The sequence below is a fragment of the Pan paniscus genome, chromosome 8 (genome assembly GCF_029289425.2).
Source record: "Pan paniscus chromosome 8, NHGRI_mPanPan1-v2.0_pri, whole genome shotgun sequence".
Classification (NCBI taxonomy): domain Eukaryota; kingdom Metazoa; phylum Chordata; class Mammalia; order Primates; family Hominidae; genus Pan; species Pan paniscus.
This window is the reverse complement of record NC_073257.2, coordinates 103,191,156-103,212,241: the sequence shown is the minus strand read 5'-3', so window position 1 is coordinate 103,212,241 and position 21,086 is coordinate 103,191,156. Positions and strand designations below refer to the sequence as shown.

The window sequence follows — 21,086 nt, the reverse complement described above, 5'->3', positions numbered from 1 at the left end:
TTACAGACAAGCAAATGCTGAGAGATTTTTTTCACCACCAGGCCTGCCCTAAAAGAGCTCCTGAAGGAAGCACTAAACATGGAAAGGAACAACTGGTACCAGCCACTGCAAAAACATGCCAAATTGTAAAGACCATAGAGGCTAGGAAGAAATTGCATCAACTAACGAGCAAAATAACCAGCTAACATCATAATGACAGGATCAAATTCACACATAACAATATTAACCTTAAATGTAAATGGGCTAAATGCTCCAATTAAAAGACACAGACTGGCAAACTGGATAAAGAGTCAAGACCCATCAGTGTGCTGTATTCAGGAAACCCATCTCACGTGCAGAGACACACATAGGCTCAGAATAAACGGATGGAGGAGGATCTACCAAGCAAATGGAAAACAAAAACAGGCAGGGGTTGAAATCCTAGTCTCTGATATTTTTATTTTCTTTTCCTTGCATTTCTGCTTTCTGTGTTTTTTTTATTGTTGTTCATTTGTTTTGGGTTTTGCCTTTTTTATTGAAGGCCTTCTTCAAATGTCTCCTATTCATTTACATTTAAGAACAAAACATCAAAAAGCTGACTGCAAGTTCCATGTTCACAGGGGTAGGGGGAGGAGGGAGGAAGGTTATAGGGTTGTTGAATGATGGGCTCACTGTAGAAAGAATGGGTGGTAAGTCATTTTTTTCATTGTCGGACCTCAAATGTCAATTTCTGTAAGTCCTTCTAAGGCTGCTCATTTTACCCAGAGAAGAGTCCTCCAGTCCTAACTGAATTACCTATCCTAGGTTTGGGCTTGGGGAGGAGTATGGAGTCTCACTGTTTAGTGAGCTGAATTTCATTAAATTCCTTTTTCAGTTGATCATTGTACCTTTCTCTTCTGTTTTGTCTGGCATCCCTACATCCAGAACCTCTATTTTACTTTAATTTCTTCAGAAAAACATGCCCAGTCTCTGTTAAAGACTTCATCTTGCTATATGGCATAGGAGAAGTGAAGTGAGGATCTAGTTCCCTTACAGATTTTCCACCTATCCCTCATTTTCAGGCTTATGCCCCACTCCAAAGCCTCTAATTCCAGAAACTTTCTGGAATTCTTAGGGATACAGTGACTGTTTCTTTCCAGCATCTCCTCTCAACCTCAGTTAAAGGCACTTAGGTATCAACTTCCTCTGTTATACTAAGGCAGTTGCCACAGGTCTATTTGCTTTTCATCTTCCAAAAATTTGCTGATGCCTCTTCTCTACTGTTGCCTCTTCTCATATTTACCATGACTGTAATGGTGTTGCAGGAGAGACTGACAGTAAACACATGCATTCCATCCACCAAATTCTAATCTGAAGTCCCATGAACTAAATCTCAAAACCACAGAGATTGCCACCAAAGATGAATCCTCATCAATTTCTTTTAACAGCCATAATTTTTCTGTATTTTACAGACATGCCTGATTAGATAAGATACTTTCCTAATTAATGTTTATTATCCTTTATTTTTTTATCATAAAAAAAAATTCAAGAGAATCCTTCTAGATGCCACAAGACTTTTAATCTATTTTTAATCTATTAATTCATTAACTTAGTCTTAAAGCATGATAGGATTTATTACAGTAGATTATAATCAAACAAATAAAAATACAGTTTTTTGTTTTTTGAGACACGGTCTCATTCTGTTGCCCACGGTGGAGTACAATGGTGTGATCTCAGCTCACTACAATCTCCACCTCCTGGGTTCAAGTGATTCTCGTGCCTCAGCCTCCCCAGTGGCTGGGATTACAGGCATGCACCGCCACACCTGTCTAATTTATGTATTTTTAGTAAAGACGGGGTTTCACCATGTTGGCCAGGCTGGTCTCCAACTCCTGGCCTCAAGTGATCCACCCACCTCAGCTTCCCAAAGTGATGGGATTACAGGCATGAGCCACCGTGCCCAGCCTAAAAATACAGACTTTTTAAAAATGCAATGAAGCTTTTTCACTGAATCCTTCATGCCACTTCATATCCAACCTACAGTGGCCCAAGTTGTAGCCCAATTACAATTAAGTAGTAACTTGGGCCACTGTAGGTTAGATATGAAGTGGCATGAAGGATTCAGCGAAAAATCTTCATTGCATTAAAAAAATGCAGTGGCCCAAAGGTATTTACCTTGATAACTATCAAGCATTTTCCAAGAAGATCTTTGCTGCCCAAAATCATCATCAATACTGGAGTCTTAGCTGTTTTACTTCTAAAGACAGGCAAAGGAAGGAAATCAGAACTTTTAACAAATAATCAAGCATGAGGACTTTTCTCACATATGAGTATCACAATTTTTTTTACTTCCATGCAAAGGACACCAATCTGAAGATCCTTAGCCTGAAGAATTTAATCTTTAAGGCTGAAAACCTAGCACTTGTCCTAAATACTAAATTCACAGTTTAAGAAATAAGAAATAAATTACCAGAATAACACTAATATTAAACTAATAAAACACTAATATTACACTTTTGATCTTGCTCCACTTGAAAGAAGTCCATATTTTGGACTTGCCAAAACTTATAATTGCCTCTTGCTACTACTCATGGCTTCTGTGGAAAAAAAAAAAAAAGCCAACTCCCTCTAGCAGAAGAATAAAAGATTCCCATGGAAGGAAAAAAAATTAAATTGGTCTATTTCTTGAGCTGGGTGGTAGTTACATGGATGTTCACTGTTTAAAATTCATTTAACTGTGTATTTACATTTCAAAACTTTTCTGTATATGTGTTATATTTTACAATACAAAAACTTTTTTTAAGGTTAAAAGAGAAATAAAAAGGCAGAAATTTCATTTGTCATGAAACACATTGCCTTAATCTCACTTGGCCAGAATTATTACACACTATCACAGGGATAACAAGAGAAAAGTTGTCATAATTTACTTCAAGGGCCTAAACCAATCCCCCACCAAATTTCCATAGTCATCTTTGTTGTTTTATTCAAAACACTTTAAAAATTAAGCTCTTAAACATCACAGTGTGTGTTGCATCCCATATGGTAATAGTGATAACTTACCTTTGCATAACACTATTTACTTGCAAAGAGTTTTCACACTGAATACCTAGGAGATAGACCAGATGTAATTTTTTTCCTACACTACAGATGAGGAAACTTAGGCACTTATTATTGATTAGTAAGATCACAAATAGTGACAGAATCAGGACTAATTCCAACTTCCATACATCTAATTAAGGGTTCCTTTAACATTTTTTGAGGACAAAGAACTTTCTACTTTTCAAAGTTCTGAGTTCAAAAACAGGATCTCAAAGCTAGTAGTCCCTGTCATGGCATTTGTGAGTTTCCTGACATTCCCAGTGAGGAAGGAGAGATCCACTAAATATAGCTGTGAAAGCAATAAACTAAGGACCTATGCGCAAACCTTTTTCAGTCATTTAATTCACTTCTAGTTGACATAACAATGTGTCTGCGGCCACAAAGGTTAGTTTAACTTGGGTGCAAACACAAAAGTTATGAGTACTCAATAACCTATGTTCAAGGGTAACCAACACCTTTTTGCCATTGAGGAAGTGTTTAAAGGAGAGATATGACCCATCCATTCCTGGCTTCTTATATGACACCATACTATTCCACACAGATGTGGAGTAATTTATTTGGTTGTTGTATGACAGTCATGGGTCTACTTCACAGTATGGTGAGGAAGTGTTCTAAGATTTTTTTGAGTGGATACTTTAATTACTTCTTCTGCCCTAGAGGGCATTTTTTTTTTCTCTGAAGGGGAGTTTCATTCTGTGGCACAGGCTGGAGTGCAGTGGCACCATCCCAGCTTACTACAACCTCCGCCTCCCGGGTTCAAATGATTCTTCTGCTTCACCCTCCGGTGTAGCTGAGACTACAGGCACATGCCACCACGCCCAGCTAATTTCTGTATTTTTAATAGGGTTTCATCACGTTGGCCAGGCTGGTTTCAAACTCCTGACCTCAAGTGATCTGCCCACCTCCTCCTCCCAAAGTGCTGGGATTACAGGCATGAGCCGCCACGCCTGGCCCTAGAGGGCAATATTAACTGAGATTCAGAGATCCCAGTTATTTCGAGAGCTAGCTCTGCCACACGTCTGTAATCCTGGGAAAATCAAATATATCTAAAAATGTTTAAAGGATTTTAAAGCTTCCTCATCTTTAAAATAAAGGAACAACTTCCTTATCTTTAAGGTACTTTCCATCTCTATGGAATAAATGCTCAGAAAGGCTTTAGGAGGTGTATTCCATAGTTTTAAAGACAGACACTGACACTGATACAAAATTATTTTCATATTTTGGCCTCATAGTTCCCAAAGACCAATGATCTTCTACCTCCATTGGCCTGTGTCACTCAACATCCCCAAGCTCAGCCACACTTTGAATTTTTGTCATTGCTCAGAACTGATCCCTCCACAATAACCCTGAAAGTTCCTCATGCCCTTCACCACTACCCTCAGAACCTCCCTCCACATTCGTTTTTCCCTTTCCTTCACTCTTGCTGAATCAGCCATTACACACTCTAATCTCATATCCCCTGCTATTCTCCCAGCCCATCGACACTCTAGTGTCACTTGCCTTCCTACTCAACCAAGGGCCCATATGGAGTTGGCAGTTTCAGTGATACTCACAGCATCTCTACTTCCAATTTTCTGAGCATTGCTGGAGAAAGTCATGAAATACAGGAGTGATTCATCCTATCACTAGGCTAAGGCCTTCTAGCAACTTGTCAAGCCCTCATCACCTTTGGCTCCCCACTGCGCAAACCCAAAGTTTACCAAACCTTTTCAACTCTCCTCCACTTCAGCTTTACACTTCACTCCCCACTTACTTTTGGCAAATCAATATAAAAAAACCAACCCATTTCAAATGCAGCCACCTCCCAGCCATCAACTTTCCTCTTCAGAACTCAAAATTTCCTTTTGTTTTCATCTAACTTCTTTCTTCCTCCATGCCACATCTGTATTTTGTATTCTTCTACATTCTAGGCATTTGGACAAATGTATAATACCATGTATGCACTGTTATATCACAGAGTAGTTTCACTGCCCTAAAAATCGTCTGTGCTATACCTGTTCATCCCTCCTCCATCCTAACCCTTGGCAACCACTGATCTTTTTACTCTATGGTTTTGCTTGCCCAGAATGTTGTGTTGTTGGAATCACACAGTATGAAGCTTTTTCAGATTGGCTTCTTTGACTTAGGAATATGCATTTAAGCTTCCTCCATGTCTTTTCATGGCTTGATAGCTATTTATTTTTAGCACTAATATTCCATTACCTGGATGTACCACAGTTTATCCTGAATGACATCTTGGTTGCTTCCAAGTTTTGGCAATTATGAAGAAAGCTACTATAAACATCAGTGTGCAGGTTTCTGTGTGGCCACAAGTTTTCAACTCCTTTGGGTAAATACCAAAGGACACAACTGCTGGATTGTGCAGTAAGAGTATGTTTCGTTTTGTAAGAAACCACCAAGCTGTCTTCCAAAGTAGCTGTACTGTTTGACATTCCCACTAGTAATAAATGAGAGTTCCTGTTGCTCCACCTCCTTGTCAGCATTTGCTGTTGTCAGTGTTCTGAATTTTGGCCATTTCAATTGTGTATAGTGGTATATCATGGTTGTTTTGATTTGCATTTTCCTGATGACATATGATGTGCAGTATCTTTTCATATGCTTATTTGCCATCTGTGTATCTTCTCTGGTGAGGTGTCTGTTAAGGTCTTTGGCCCATTTTGTAAATGGGTTGCATATTCAGTTTTAAGAGTTCCTTGTATATTTTAGATAACAGACTATTATTTGATATGTCTTTTGCAAATATTTTCTCCCAGTCTGTGGCTCATCTTTTTATTCTCTTGACAATGTCTTCTGCAGAGCAGAAATTTTTAAATTTTTATGAAGTCCAGCTTATCAATTCTTTCATGGCTGTGCCTATGATGTCATATCTAAAAAGTCATCACCAAACCCAAGGTCATCCAGATTTTCTCCTATGTTATCTTCTAGGAGTTTTACAGTTTTACATTCAGGTCTGTGATCCATTTTGAATTAATTTTTGGGACAAGGGTGAAGTCTGTGTCTAGATTAACTTTTTTCTTTTTTTGCATATGGATGTCCAGTTGTTTCAGCCTCACCCATTTGCTGAAAAGACTATCCTTTCTCCACTGTATTACCTTTGCTTCTTTGTCAAAGATCACTTGACTGTATTTATTGGGGTCTATTTATGGGCTCTCTATTCTGTCCCATGATCCATTTGTTTAATTTTTTGCCAATACCACTGTCTTGATTACTATAGGTTTATAGCAAGCCTTGAAGGTAGGTAGTGTCAGTCCTCCAACTTTGTTCTTCTCCTTCAGTATTGCGCTATTTTAGGTCTTTTGCCTCTGCATATAAACTTTAGAGTCAGTTTGTCAATATCTACAAAATAACTTGCTGGGATTTTGATTGACATTACATTAAATATATGAATATAGTTGGGAAGTCCTGACAATATTGAGTCTTCCTACCTATGAAGATGGACTATATCTCCATTTACTTAATTCTTCTTTGATTTCTTTTGTCAAAATTTGATAGTTTTCCTCACATAGATTTTATACATATTTTGTTAGATGTATATCTAAGTATTTTGTTTTGTCTGAGGTGCTAATGTAAATGAGATTGTTTTTAATTTCAAATTCCACTTGTTAATTCCTGGTATACAGAAAAGTGATGAACTTTCATATACTAGCCTTGTCTCTTACAACCCTGCTGTAATTGCTTATTAGTTCCAGGAGGTTTTTTTGTTGTTGTTGAGTCTTTCAGTTTTCTACATAAACAATCATGTCATCTTCAAACAAAGGTTTATTTCTTCCTTTCCAACCAGCCTATCTTTCATTTCTTTATATTTTGCCATATTTTCCCACAAGTAACTTCTTTATTTGCATCATGATTAGGGTAATCAATTCAATTATTCAAAAATAGGCTCTCTTTTAAGATTAAAAGTGGGCATTATTATCCACTTTTATCCTGTATCCTGTATCCAGATATTATACCGTAAATAAACTGGTGTGAACTAGCACTGCCCTGGGCAATTGCATGTATGGTTACCCTATCCTATCTCTCCTGCTTGAGGAGAGCCTAGTGTATTAATTGCCCTCCTACGTCCTCCCTCGATCTTCATTCCTTTCCTCTGCACTTGCAACCACTCTACGCACAATGCACAAATGTTATCAAGCCTTCTTTTTTTTTTTTTTTTTTTTTCTGAGACGGAGTCTCACACTGTCGCCCAGGCTGGAGTCCAATGGTGCAATCTCGGCTCACTGCAACCTCCGCCTCCCAGATTCATGTGATTCTCCTGCCTCAGCAGCCCTAGTAGCTGAGATTACAGGCACACACCACCACACTCGGCTAATTTTTTGTATTTTTAGTAGAGACGGGGTTTCACTATGTTGGCCAGACTGGTCTGGAACTCTTGACCTCATGATCTGCCCACCTCGGCTTCCCAAAGTGCTGGGATTACAGGTGTGAGCCACCATGCCCTGCCGGTTTTGTTTTTAAGAAAGCTTCATTGACACTTTTCTTGCCTCAAGTCATTGCCTTCTCCCTATCCCTAGTCTCTGATTTTCACAGTCCAGTCACAATTTACATTTGCTTTCTCCATTTCCTTCCCAAGCCAGCATTCTTCAAGTAACTAGCGGACTTGTCCCCACTAATCCCCACTGCCCAACTGACTCTGTTCCTCGAAGGCTATTGACGATGGTCTCACTGACAAATCTAATGTCCTTTTCCCAGTCTTCAACTCAGCCCATCCTCTACCCTATCAGGATCCTTCGAAATCTCCTTCCTCATCTTTCTTTGCCCAATCTTTTCCTCATCCCCCTCCTGCTTCTTTCTTCTCAGCATCCTGTCTACCTCCTCCTATCTCCCTCAAGTCCACAAATACTGGCTTTTACAAGGCTCTATCCTAGCCTTTTATTCTGCTCACCACACTCTGAACTTTCTGACAGGTTCACCATCCCCCTCCATAAGGATGCCCCAAATCTTTCTCTATTTTTAATGGCTCTCATCCATCTAGATGGTCCATAGCCACATACAAGTTAACACATCCAAATCCAAACCAATAATCACCTCCATTAATTAGACAAATATTTATTGATTGCAGACTACTTGCAGGTGCTTTACTAGTGTCCCTTCCTATTTCAGTCCTTGCCAACATCAACTTAAGTGACTCAGCTTCTGTCTTTGATTTCTTCCTCAACTCCTACATCCAATTGCCAACAAGTTCTGTTTCATTCACTTCTATAGTATCTTGCCCAACTCATCTGCCTCCACCCTAATTTAGGTTCTCATCATTTCTCTTCTGGAGAATATTTCAACAGCTTAAATGGACTACCTGCGGCTCCTGTGATGAAGATTAATCTCTTAAAGCATAGTCTTGATCACATCATTCCCCCATTTAAAATATTTCTGATACTTATCTACTGCCAACTAAACAGTCTCCTTAGCCCAGCATTCAAGATGCTTCACAATATAGTCCTAATTTCCCCTCCCCATGCAGCATTCTCTCCCATTATACTGCCTCCGGGCTCCTCAACCTCCAGTTTAACCACATTCTTCTCAAATCCTGGACATGCTCATATATCCTTACCTTCAAGTCTTAGCACAGACTGGTCCCTACATCTTTGCCGATTGAAGTCGTCTCAATTTTTTAAGCCTTGCTCAAAATTCCCTAATTAAGTCTTACCTTTTTTCTGGCTAGAAATAGTCTTTTCCTCCTCTGAATTCACAAAGTATTTTCTTTATGCCTCTCTAACAGTTCTCCCATGTAAAACAGCCTTTAGTTATCTGTCTTATGTGCTCTACATGACTCTTAAGCCTCTTAAAGAAAGAGTATCTATGTCTAATTAAACAGTATTCTTCTTATATTGCTTTATATATATAGTAAGCTGGATGAGAGGTTGAAATATTCAAGTTAACTTCATATCCATCATATAGCATGTAAAATAATGAAAATGTACTTATCATAAAAGTTAATTTAGACAAATTCTTAAGAAGGTCTAGAAACTAACCATTTTTGTAGTTTTTGTTGGATCAAGGATATATGAATTACCTTTAACTAAAATTGCAGGAGAACTGTGTATTTCTTTATTGGTTTCTGAAACCATAGAGCTGGACAAGATCTTAGAGATCGGTCATTCCCGTCCCCCATCCTGACCACCTATTCTCCGATTGAAAAAACTGAAACTTCTGAGAGATTAAGCTGCCCCCATGGTCACACAAGTCTGTAGTCATAACTATAGCAGTTACCATTTATTAAGAGCCTTTTATACACCACACACGTTATATATATACATTATCTCAGTCTCACACAATCCTTCAAGGTAGATGGCATTATCCCCACTTTAGAGATGACAGAATGCTCCAAAAAGTTAAGTAACTTTCTGTGGAAAGCTCTACTTATTAGGGGCAGAGCTGTGTTTTAGCCCCAAATCTGACTGGCTGCAAAGTCTAGGCTTTTCTATTGGATGCTGTGACAGAGGCAACACCCGTCAGATGTCCTGACTCCTGTCTCCTGTTTCTCCAGTAAATAATTATACCAAGTAAGCAAACGTGCACACTTACAAGTTTTAAGCCTTTAAAAAAAACTGGAGGCATAAAAATTAAACAGTAGTTTCATTATTGTAAAAGTTCTAAGGTTAATTCTAGGTTATTTACTGCCAATATCTAATTCTGTTGTCAGAAAACTTCTTCAATGTGGAAAGGAGATATGTTTTCCTGCTTTTTCACTTCCTAAATATATTTTCAACTTAAAACCCATTTATCCAACTGCTTTCAATAAGCATTTGTTGAGCCCCTAGGTGTTGCAGGCACATGGGAGGATACAAAGGTGAATAAGACATTATTTTTCCCTCTGAGAGTTCACAAGCAAAAGGCAGACAATCAACTAATGATAGAAACCATTCTTCTCCACCTATAGCAGCTCTGGCTAATTCAGGAACTTCCAACCACTTATGCTCTTTATGAGAGTCAGGACTCTTGGTTCTGACTCTTGCCCTGTACCTTAGGCAAGTCATCTCACTATGCCTTAGTTTCTTTAGTGAAGGGATTGATTAAAAAGGAATGAACTGCGCCAAGTAATTTCAAGGTCTCTTTTAGCTTTAAAATTCTATTGTCTCTGAGCTTACTCTTGAGATTATGCTTCTGCAAGTGATCACAGCTACTATTATGGAAAGGGAACTGCTAGAAGCCCATTCTTCTTCAGCACTAACTTCAGAAGTACTGAGTCCTGAAAATATTGCTACAAGACTGGGGCTAATTAACATGCCTCCAAAGTTTATTTATAATATAAACTTTATCAAAGTTTATCCTCTAAAGGGATATTATTAAATATGACATACACATTCTTTTTACATTATATCACTGACTTATAGCTGTAATTCTTTAGAATCCATTTAAGATGTTTAAAATATAATTTTAAATAACTCCTTTTATGTACTCTTCTGTGGCATTACCGACATGAACAACAACAAATCAGAGTTAAGGCCTCTGCAGCATAAATCCTGTTTTCATTTGATTAAATTAATACTTCATATTGGATCACTTGAGCCTGGGAGGTTGAGGCTATGATTGCGCCACTGCACTCCAGCTTGGGCAACAGAGTGAGAGAGACCCTGTCTCAAACAAAAAAACCTTCATACTAAGTGGTATTTATTATGAACCTTCCCAAACTGCAGCTAAACTTCAGGCTCTTTTCCAGGCAGTGGGGAGGGAAGATATGGAAATATTAGTATTCCAAATGAGTGGAAACATAGGACTGTGGGATTTGACTTTGCTGATTCCATTTCAATATCCTGCACCTTTTCTTCAACTAGCACAGATAATATTTTTAATCATCCAGAAGTTACATAGTAAAATACTTTCTCTTGACAGAGCTCCACATGCTTTATCTTTTTTCATACTAAGTGTCTTAGGATATGATGCTCAAACCCTTGTTGTGCTGTAGGTTAACATCACAGAGGAGAAAATCAATCAAAAGAAAACCAGGAGGAAAAAGAAGAAAATTAGAACTGCACCAACTTGGTGACTTTCCCACAAAAAAAAAAAGCACTGAATTTCAACTGTCAAAAACAGTCCTACCAAGAAATCTGGAAAAGAGTTTATTCATTCACGATTCAACAAATACTAAGTGTTTCATATATGCCAGGCACTGTTCTAGGTGCTAGGGTTATAGCAGTGAACAAAACAGCCCAAATCCCTAGCATAGTGGAGCTTACATTCCAGTAAGAAGAGATCAGACTAAAAGAACTCCTAAACAAAGTAAGATCAGATAGCGATTAAGCGCAGTGAAGAAAATAAAATAGTATTATGGGGTGGCTCCTGGGGGAGGGGACAGGAGATAATGAAGGCGATCAAGAAGGCCTGGCTGAGTAGATGCCGTTTGAGGTGAGTCTTAAATGATGAGAAAACTTTATTCAGTCTTACTAATGTGAGGTGGGAATGAGTCAAGTTAATCTTTGAGAGTGATCACATTGGGAAAAATTCTGTATTCATGAATGGCAACTGGGGTTCCTTTTAGGATCTGGCTTTTTAAAAACCCTCAAAAAACTAGTCTTAAGGAGTCTTCTTTTAAGATCCACTTTTAAAATTTTTCTAATTACTTCAGAACTACTTAGGTAGACGCAATTACTAGGAGGATTCCTTCAGAGTCTGATACCTCCCTCACTTGACACCAAACACTGAATGAGACAGGACCCAGCCCTGCAGCTAACCGGCGCTCCTCAACCGATTAATGTAGCCAGGTGGAATTTTGTAACACTTTCGAGAACGCAAAACAAGCCTTGGGGAATGTGTGGACCCTGACCCCCCAAAAGTTAGTGTGGAAGAAGGGACCCCGCTGCCCTTTTGCACTAAGTCTCCCCCGCCCCTCCGGGCGTCCCTGACCCCCCCCCCAAGTTATTGTGGAAGGGGGGGACCCCGCTGTCCTTTTGCACTAAGTCTTCCCCGCCCCTCCGGGCGTCATCACTGCAGAGGGGCCACTCTCCCTGGGTCAGAGGTACATAGCGAGTACGCGCGCGTGTGTGTACCCCGCATGAATCATCGGGGCCCGGTCCGCGGGGCGATGATTCATTCACCGCCCTGGAGCTCACGGCCACACGTTCCGGGTGTACTATGACGGCCGCACACGCAGCTTTCTTAATATTAAACAAATGTTTCAAAGTACAAACGCCTGGGGCCAGAAACCTGTAGACCCAGGAGAGGTGGCAGCGAAAAAATAGCACGTTTCGGCCGCTGCCCGAGTGTTGGCGGGGAGGAGATGGAAGCAGCGGGCACGTCCGTCCGTGCCCCCCCACCCCACCACCCCGGCACGCGCGCGGGCAGCGCCCGCAGGGGGCGCGGAGGGCGTACAGGTGGGTCCCGCTGGGTCCTGCCTCCTGCCCCTCCCTGCCACTCGCGGAAGGCCACCGCGCCCTCCCCAACGCGCCTCTCGCTCGCCCCTTTCCTCTCCGTGACATCTTATATAATAACCTGAGCTAATCAAAACGGAAGCGACGCGCGCAGCCGGGAGCAGATGCTCGCGCCCCGAGCCAGCGGCCCCCAAACTAGGCGCCGGGGCGCGCGGCTGCCGGCGGGGGAAGGGCCCGAGCGCCGACTCAGGTCGTCCCTCCTCGGCGGAGGCGCCGCTGCTGCCGGTCCCCATCAGGAAGCCGCGAGCGTCACAAACTGCGTCAGCTTCTTCGAACACATTTCATGGTCTCCCTCCAGCCAGGGAGCCGCTGCTCCCGCGGCGGGGCCGCGGCCAGGACTGGAAGGCGCCCCTCTGGGGAAGAGAAAGTTCCTCGGGGCCCTCCCCTTGCCCGCCCGGCGCCCGGCCCCGCCGTGCCTCCAGCCCCTTTCCGCGCGCCGCCAGCCCGGCCGCGCCGCCCACCGGCCCGCACCGAGGTCAGGTTAGGCAACTTGTGACCCCGGGGCGCCAGGCGGCCCCCTCCCGCCCGCCGGGCTCGCCTGGCTCCCGGGGCCTCCCCCCCGGCCCCGCGGAAAACAGCCACGCCAGAAACTTCCCTGGGCCGCGTCGGGCGGGGAAGCCGCCTGGGTCCCCGCGCATCGCCCTTACCTTGCTCTCGAGAGGCCACGATCCGGGCGGGCCGCGCGGGGCGCGTGGTGCGCGAGCGCGCGCGCGTGGGGCGGTAGGTGAGGGAGCCCGCGCCGGCGGGGGCGGGGCGGGGCAGCGGGGGTGCGAGCGGCGCGGGGCGGGGGCTGGGCCGGCCCGGCGGGCGGGCGCGAGGAGAGCAGAGCCCGCGGCGGCGGCGGCGCTGGCGGCGGCGGGCGCGGGGCGAGCGCGCCGAGGGGGCGGAGGAGTTACCGTGGGTTTGTTTACGCATTGCTGCCCGGCTCGGGGCACAGCCCGCACTCCCTGATTGGACACAAACTGGGGCACAGCCTCTCGCCGCCGCCCGCCAGGCCTCCTCGAGCCGCCGCCGCGCAGCTCCCGGAGCGTTCTGCCGGGCACGGCCCACGGCGTTGCCCAGGCCTGGAGGGGACGAGCCGCGGCGGCTGCCCCGGGCGGGCGTGAAGCCAAGCGTTCGCTCGGGGCTCGCAGTCGCCCACCTGTAGTGGCCCGACCTTGGCAAGGAGAAATTCGAAACTTCTCAGGCTGGAGACTTCGAATCGTACAGCCTCTGAGGGGGCACCTTCTCCCCCCACAGACGGAGGAAGCGTGCCCTTGAATAGATGGAAGGCAGCTCGAATGTCAGTATGCCTCCCTGGCGATGGTCAAGTCCAGGCTTCCCGTATAAGCTGCCCTCCACCCGAGAGCTCGCAGTTTCTTTTCCTGCCTCCAGCTTCTTTGCTTCTAATCGCAAAGTCCCCCCACCCCACCCCACCCCCGCCACCCCACCAGAAGTGACCTTGCCGCCCTGATGCTGAAGATCCTCCAGTGACTCACCATGGCCTCGAGCCTTAATGCCTCATTCTCAGAGTCCTCAATAGCTGGGCCTCCATTTTTCAGTCTCCCCTCCACTTCCCTACCCTCACCCCAAAGCCTCCGTTTACAAACAACACCTGAAATGTGTCTGTCCTTTGACACTTTATTTTGATCCTGCTCTGTTCTCTGCCAGAATACCCCTTAGCCGCCTCCACCTGTCAAACTTTCTTGGACTCAGCTCCTGTAGCCGTCTCCTACCATCTCTGTGCAGTCTTCCTGCTCCCCCAAGCAGAATCCCCCCTTGTGGCTGGCATCATTCTGACTTGGGGATCAGTTGTGTGCATGTGCTGTACCCTCTCTGATCTGTGGATTCCTTAAAGAGGAGTCTGCTTTTAACAGAGCTCTGGTGATGGGAGAAATGAAAGCTGTAAGACTAATATTGCCTCCGAGTGTCTGCAGCTCTGGTGAGACTGGAAAAGTTCAGGAGTCTTTATCAAGAGGCTCTCCTGATAGGTCCGCAAACCTCATCTTGCAGGAAGCAAACACTTCCAAAAACTGAGCATGCCCTCCATTTTTCCTGCGTCTCTATATCTCCTCCCCACCACACCTAGCTATGTGCCCTCCATACTCATAATGGGCACTTAAGTAACCCTTGAGGAATAAAATTGAATTCTACAGAGATGTTCCTTAAGCCAAGGCTGGCGGTGATCAAAGAGAATAGAGTAAATCATGAAAAAGTAGACATGAACCCAGTCATTTTACAGCTAATTCCTAGGCTAAGAGCCTTCCGGCGCTGTTAGGTAGTGTGGGTTTGTCGCTGTCTGATCAAACACTGAAGTAGACCCTGACCCTTCTTGAATCCTGGGACTGCTAGATTTTTTTCTCCGATGCGCTGCTTGCAGTCCCATTAGGAAAAGTGTCTTTGAACTCTGCAAGTGAATCCAGCGAAAGTAAAGTTTTCTTTCCCAAGCGAGTCAATAGCAATAATTTAATGCAGCAAATTAGTTACAAGTGTTGAAAGAACTGGACGTTCAACTAGGGTAAGGTGAGGCAATCCTGAGATTAGCAACTGCTGGACGTGCCTTCTCCCCTGAGGCTGGAGGGGCAAAGAGAGGAGACAGCCAGAACCCTGGAGGGCTTGTCCAATAGGAGTTGGAGCCACAAAGTTAGTGCAACTACTGCGGCAGACATCTTCCAAAGTAGGGGATGAGAGTCCCCCTGGCTTCTCCCTTCCTCCCACCCTCCAAGCCCACCTAGTGGTGGAAAGCAGGAGAAGCCAGTGGACAAGATGACAGAGGGCAGGGCTCAGAATCCCTACAGAATATGTGACAGCCGCAAAAGGAGAATGGGTCTGAGAGCCCAGCGGCAAATGACTGGCACCTGGGCTTGGGTACTGCACCTGGTTGCCTCTCCCTTTAGGCCGGATTCCGCAGTGCAGCAGGAACTTTCTCTTCCCGAGGCCTAGAATTCTCTCCTTCTTACTTGTCCCTCTTTGCCCTTCTGCTTCCATTACCGTTCTATCCTCTTCTTCGCCGTCACTCCCTTACATTTCTTTTTTCTCTCTCGTCTTGTGTACTCTGGCTCTCGTTTTTTCTTTGTGTTCCCATATATCTCCGCCTGACTTCTTTTCCCCCCCAGAGTCTCTTCTCCCCTCTTCTTGTCCTACTCCTCCCTGGGCAGGATGGCAGCTTTCTTCAGCATGAAGGAGATGACCAGTTGCCTATGGAAGGAAGAGATTAGGAATTATCATGTTGCTGCCCTTCCAGACAGTGTAGTAGATATTTTACACACGTTATCTCATTTAATCTTCATCTCACTCCTACTAGCTGGGCAACATTTAATATAATCTGGTGACTTTGCTATTGCCTGTCACAAGGAAGGCTTTGTGCCCGTCACCAACAACACTGCTGACGGTTCTCTTACCTTTCCTGTACATGGTTCCCTGCAACCTTTCTTCTTCTTATCCTACATCTTTTCCTTTCATTAGCACAGATACTTCGCCCAAATCCCAATGCCCAACAGTCTAATACATCCGCACTTTAAATCCCCAAAGACTGAGAATGGCTATTTAGAGGAGGTGCATTTCAGCTGGCACTTGAAGGATGGATAGATTTTCAACAGATGGAAATGGAGGAAGGGTATTCTTGGTGGAAGAGTAAATTATGTGGTTTACCTTGACTGAAACAAGGGATAACTAAGAAATGAAGCCATATTTCAGAAACTTGTCTTCAGCTCTCAGTTCTCTGAGACTATTCCGAAACACAGATTAACCATGAGCATATTAAACATAGATATGATTTATATAATTAGAATCATAGTGTTTAAAGCCAGAAAGAATTTTCAACATTGTTTGGTGCAACGTGTCCAGTTTTAAGTGAGGGAACTGAAGCCCAAAAGACTTAATACCTGGGATATCATAATGATTAAACATGGGCATTAGAGTTTGACTACCTGTATTCAAATCACTACTTTAACAAATTTTAGTTTATCTGACCTTGAATTATCTGTGGTTAAGTTTTCTTATCTATAAAATAGAGAAAAACGATAGAATCTACTTCAGTGGGTTGTCATGAGAATGAAATATCGTCATATGTAAAACACTCTTGCCCAATTCAGACTGCCATAACAAACTACCATAAACTGGGTGGCTTAAACAACAAACATTCATTTCTCACAGTTCTGGAGGCTGGAAGTATGACATCAGAGTGCCAGCACAGTCAGGGGTTGGCTGAGGGCCTTTCTTCCTCCTCTGGAGTGCTGACTTCTCATGGTATCCTTACGTAGTGAAAAGACACTGAGCCTCGGAGCTCTCTGGGGTTCCTTTTATAAGGGCAGTCATCCCATTAATGAGGACTCCACTGTCATGACTTAATTACTTCCCAAAGGCCCCACCTCCCAATACCATCACACTGGGGGGTAGGATTTCAACATATGAATTTGAGGGGAGCCATGAACATTCAGTCAATTATAGACATGTTATAGGTGCCTGGCATATAGACAGTACTCATTAAATATAGGCAAAAAAATATTATGACTTCCTGTGGCTATCCAGCTAGTAAATACCAGAACTAGAACTGGTACCCCAAGTTTTTGTGGCCCTAATTGTATGTTCCCTGCATTATTTGAAGCTATGTCTTATGATGCTTGTTTAACACCATCTGTGAAGATATGGTGCTCCTCTAGTCTGCTGTTTAAAGAAGTGCTCAGTTATCTTTCTAGCTCCAATTTCTCTACATTTCCTGCTTCCTGCTTCCTGCTTCTGCTAGCCCTGGTTCCCCCCACCAGTCCTCAGCAATCTTAGCATACTGTGAAGTTCCAGGGGAGGAAGGGAGCAGGAAAAATTATCAGTAAACCTGTATTTTATAGTCAACTGTTTAGGTTACAAGTTCTGATATAGTAAAATTTTACTAATTTAAATTTCAAAGGGCCAAAAATATTGAGTTAAAGATATTCAAATTATCTGTTATTCTTCAGCCTACAGGGTGTCAACTCTACCAGCTTAAATTTTAGTAGTTCCTTAGGGGGATTCACTGGGACCAAGAAAAAGCATTGTTTGGGGTATCTAATTCTTCAACTAAGTTGTGATGGAAGAGAACAAATTTCTTTGTCCCTCTTCCTTTTTACCTAGTCGCTGGTCCCACTTTTCAAAACTCCTCCAGCCCCATGACCTTTATGTAGTCCACTCTCTCTTGACCATAAGCATCTTGAGGCAATGAACCACAACTTACTTGCCTTTTAATGTCTAGAACCTAGCTCAATATCTGGAGTATAATAGGCAGCCACATGTTGTTGAACTGACTGACTTGAGTAATGCTGCACCAAATACCAAAGGAATCCCTTCCTCCTCCCCCTTCAAATCTTTGTCTTCTCAGTTCACCGTAGCTAGTTGTCATCCTGTTACCCTAATGCACCGGAAAGCATGGTAACAGCTGAATGTGAAATAAATGTGCATTTTATATTATGAAGTACATTTAAAGAGGTTTATTTTAATGGTGTAAAGCCAGGCAGTATTTTAAGAAGATCAGGAAGACATTTTTGGGGCAGCTGGACTTTCCCAACACCTTCATATCACACCACACAAACTGAAGCTTATCTCTCCTATAAATAAAGGCTACTTGACTTTCATTGTTACACATTTTACTTTAGATTTCTTAGGTTAATTGTCGACAGCCTGTATTCTACATATGGGTGTATTAATTAATCCTGCCTAAGTCATTTCTTAAAAGGCACCATTTGTCTTAATCTTAAAAAGTAAGTAATTGTCCCACTTCTCTCTTTTACTGCAAGGCCAGACTAATGATCCAATACCTTGATCACTCACTGCCTCTTGAATTCCTGAAGTCTACCTTCTACTTCCTCTAATTCATTTACATGCTTCCTCTAGGAAGTTGGAAGGAATCCAAAGGATTAATTCTAGATCAACTTATCATTTTTGAAAGAGGAAATTGAGGAACAAGAATGTTAGTGGCAGAATCTCCAGTTCCCACAGCACTCATCCCATGCTCCATCCTCTTATCATGTGTCCTTAAAACACAGCTAAAAGTGAATTTTCCACTGTCAACTCCCCACCTGACTTCCCTATTTATGCCAATCACCACCATCCATTGGGCTCTTTAGGATTAAAATGGGTGATCTTTGATGACTCCTTCTCTTTAGGCCTCTACTTCCACTTTGGGATGTCTCTCTTGCTTGTCTTTTTTGTCTGAATTGCCCCATGAATCAGGGCATTTTCTCTTTACAACTGTTATTACAATAGGTTGCTAATGGTTTCACTGTCTCCAAATTCTTCCTCTTACAGAGTGAACCCAGCAGAAGAACCAACTTCAGTCAAAAATTTTATAGGCATAGTAAAATGGTGCCATTTTGCCATATAAAATCAAATTCAACATGCATTCAGACTATCAATAAAATATGAGTTTATATTGTCAAGCCTTTCTGGTTCTGAAATATATAGTAATAACTAGCTATGTGATCTTGGGCACATTTAATTCTATGAACTGCAATGTCCTCAGTCTGTTAACTGTTGATATTGTTAGTATATGTGCCTAACACAAAGGGTTGTTTGAAAATTAAATGGGATAACAAATGTAAAGTACTTAATAGTAATAGTTGCAATAACTATTTGTTGTGGTCCTACTATTGATCAAACATTAGTCTAAGCTATTTAAATGAATTATGTCACATCAACCCTATAACATGGATAACATTATTATTTCTAGATGAGAAAACTGAGGCCCAGAGAAGTTAAAAAACTTGCTTAAGGTCAACTAGCTAAGAAGTGGCTAAACCAGGATTCAAAACTGGGCAGTCTTACTTGGACAAACCTGTACACCAGTCTGTTACATGGAAATAACTTAGTATATAGTAGTTAATTTGTTATTTATTATCATTATTACTGCTTTAAAGAGAGGAAAAAACCATTTTTCTGCTTTCCTTAAAGATTTGTTTCTGAAGTTGAGCCTTAGCATCACTTTTGGAAGAGATGGATAATTCTTGATAATTAAATGTGCTGGGTACCACTTGTTTGTACTTCCCAAAGAGAGGTAGGAAGGATGGTTAGGGGTTCTTGCACTGCCTGGACCTTGTAATCACCCTGGTCCTCCCCATATCCACTTTGCCTTTCATAATATCCTTAATATTATAAAATCGAATGACACAGGCAATCTCTGACTCAGGCATAGTTCATAGTGACAGGCCAAAGATTTATTCTCTGATTGCCCCTTACAGTTCCTTTAGGGCTTTCTCGTGGATAGAACCAGAAAATTCTCTGTGTGTAGCTCTGCTTGTTCTACCTCAGACATTTCTGCCTCAGAAGACAATTTAAGAAAGGGAATCTCCCCAGTGGCTTCCCAGCAAATAATTCTTTTGGTTTCTACTATAGTTATTTTATTTCTTGCCCCTAGGGTATCTTTTGCACCACAATCATCAAATGGTCTTATCTAACCATCTTCTGCCTGCTGACGATGCTAAAAATAGAATAAAATGCCTTCTTACTGGTTTTGAAGTTCCTTTCTAGGTACCCATGAATTATTATATTTCTGCCTTGTATGTGGCACACCATACCCTCCCTGTTCCTTTCCTTTCCTCAACAGTGTGTTTTCCCCCTGAGCATCTGGCTGTTTATATTTGAACATCTAGTCTTTTGGATTCATAGCAAAAATTGACCTTGCCCTTCTAATAATGAGATTTTCATAGATCCTAGAATCATAAAATGCTAAGTCTTGAAGGAATTTTATAGGTAACAGAGGCCAACAGATTCCTTTTCTAGTGAGGAACCAAGACCCAAAGAAGCCAAGGGTCAGATGCAAGCTACAAAGCCTATGATGGGAGGAAGCCAGAACCATACCAAAGACATCTGCTCCATTTGTTTCTTATGAGTTGGAGTAGGATACCTGGAAATAATGAGGAATTCACAGTGTATTTTCCCCAAATGTTTTAAGTTTTTGTATCAGTGGTTTTCTTAATACATTTTCAGGAGACCTGGAGGAATAGAATTCCATGATTTAAAAAATTGAGGCATAGAAAGACAAGAATTATAGAGCTGGGATTGTGTCCCTTAAGGATCATCTTTCTTTCCCAGTGGTACTTTGTACAGTGCTTTGCGCACAGCCAACCCTCAACAATGTTGATGACAATGGTGGTTAAGGATGACTATGTCTCATATTTCTCTGTTCTCAGTCCTTTTCTACCATTTTGTTCCCCATAGCCCCAGCTATTTCTGTGTTTCAAGCCTTCTAGAAACCTGCCTCATCTTGTTTGGAGTTTAATGAGGGCATTGGGTATGTATTCTGTAGCTGCCTTCCATAGTTATGATGATAGTAATAACTTCAAATGATTAGGGATCTACCCTCAATCACACATATACATTTTGAAACCTTTCTAAATTTGAGGAAGTATGTTCCTAATATGTTACCAGTTATTGCAAAAAAGAAACATTCTCTGGGTTAGAATGTTTCTAACCAGAGAATGGAAATACCAGATGAAACAAAATTAAACAATTTAATGTTGATTTGTGTTTATAGAAATTTTCAGGATCTTTAGAACATTAATGTGAACCCTGAATTTCTAAGGGGACAGGGTGATAAAATATGTAGAATTCCCCAAACATATTTGACCATAAAATCATTTACTCATTGAACATCTTTCTAATGGGACTGTTTCAAATGATCAGATACCTTTCCCTGGGGCTTGTTTCCTTCTGAGTAATGTC

General features: G+C 42.4%; 2 protein-coding genes across 6 annotated transcripts in view; one reads left to right on the top strand and one right to left on the bottom strand.

Annotated features, from left to right (window-relative positions):
- PCGF5 (polycomb group ring finger 5) overlaps positions 1-13,243 on the bottom strand; it is a 121,632-nt gene extending 108,389 nt beyond the window's left edge. For 4 of the 5 annotated variants that reach the window (XM_034931078.3, XM_055093127.2, XM_063607808.1 and 1 more), the window contains exon 1: positions 13,067-13,243. The gene's annotated coding sequence lies outside the window, so the exon portion shown is untranslated. Of the gene's footprint in view, positions 1-12,480; positions 12,610-13,066 lie in introns of those variants that run through there. The other variant, XM_063607806.1, reaches the window with a different exon arrangement.
- The window catches only part of LOC100983028 (collagen alpha-1(III) chain-like), a 38,763-nt gene that overhangs the window by 10,180 nt on the left and 7,497 nt on the right, over positions 1-21,086 (top strand). Inside the window, exon 2 of the mRNA XM_055092270.2 lies at positions 12,486-13,139. Within this exon, the coding sequence (XP_054948245.1) occupies positions 12,486-13,139 (654 nt within the window). The remainder of the gene's footprint in view (positions 1-12,485; positions 13,140-21,086) is intronic.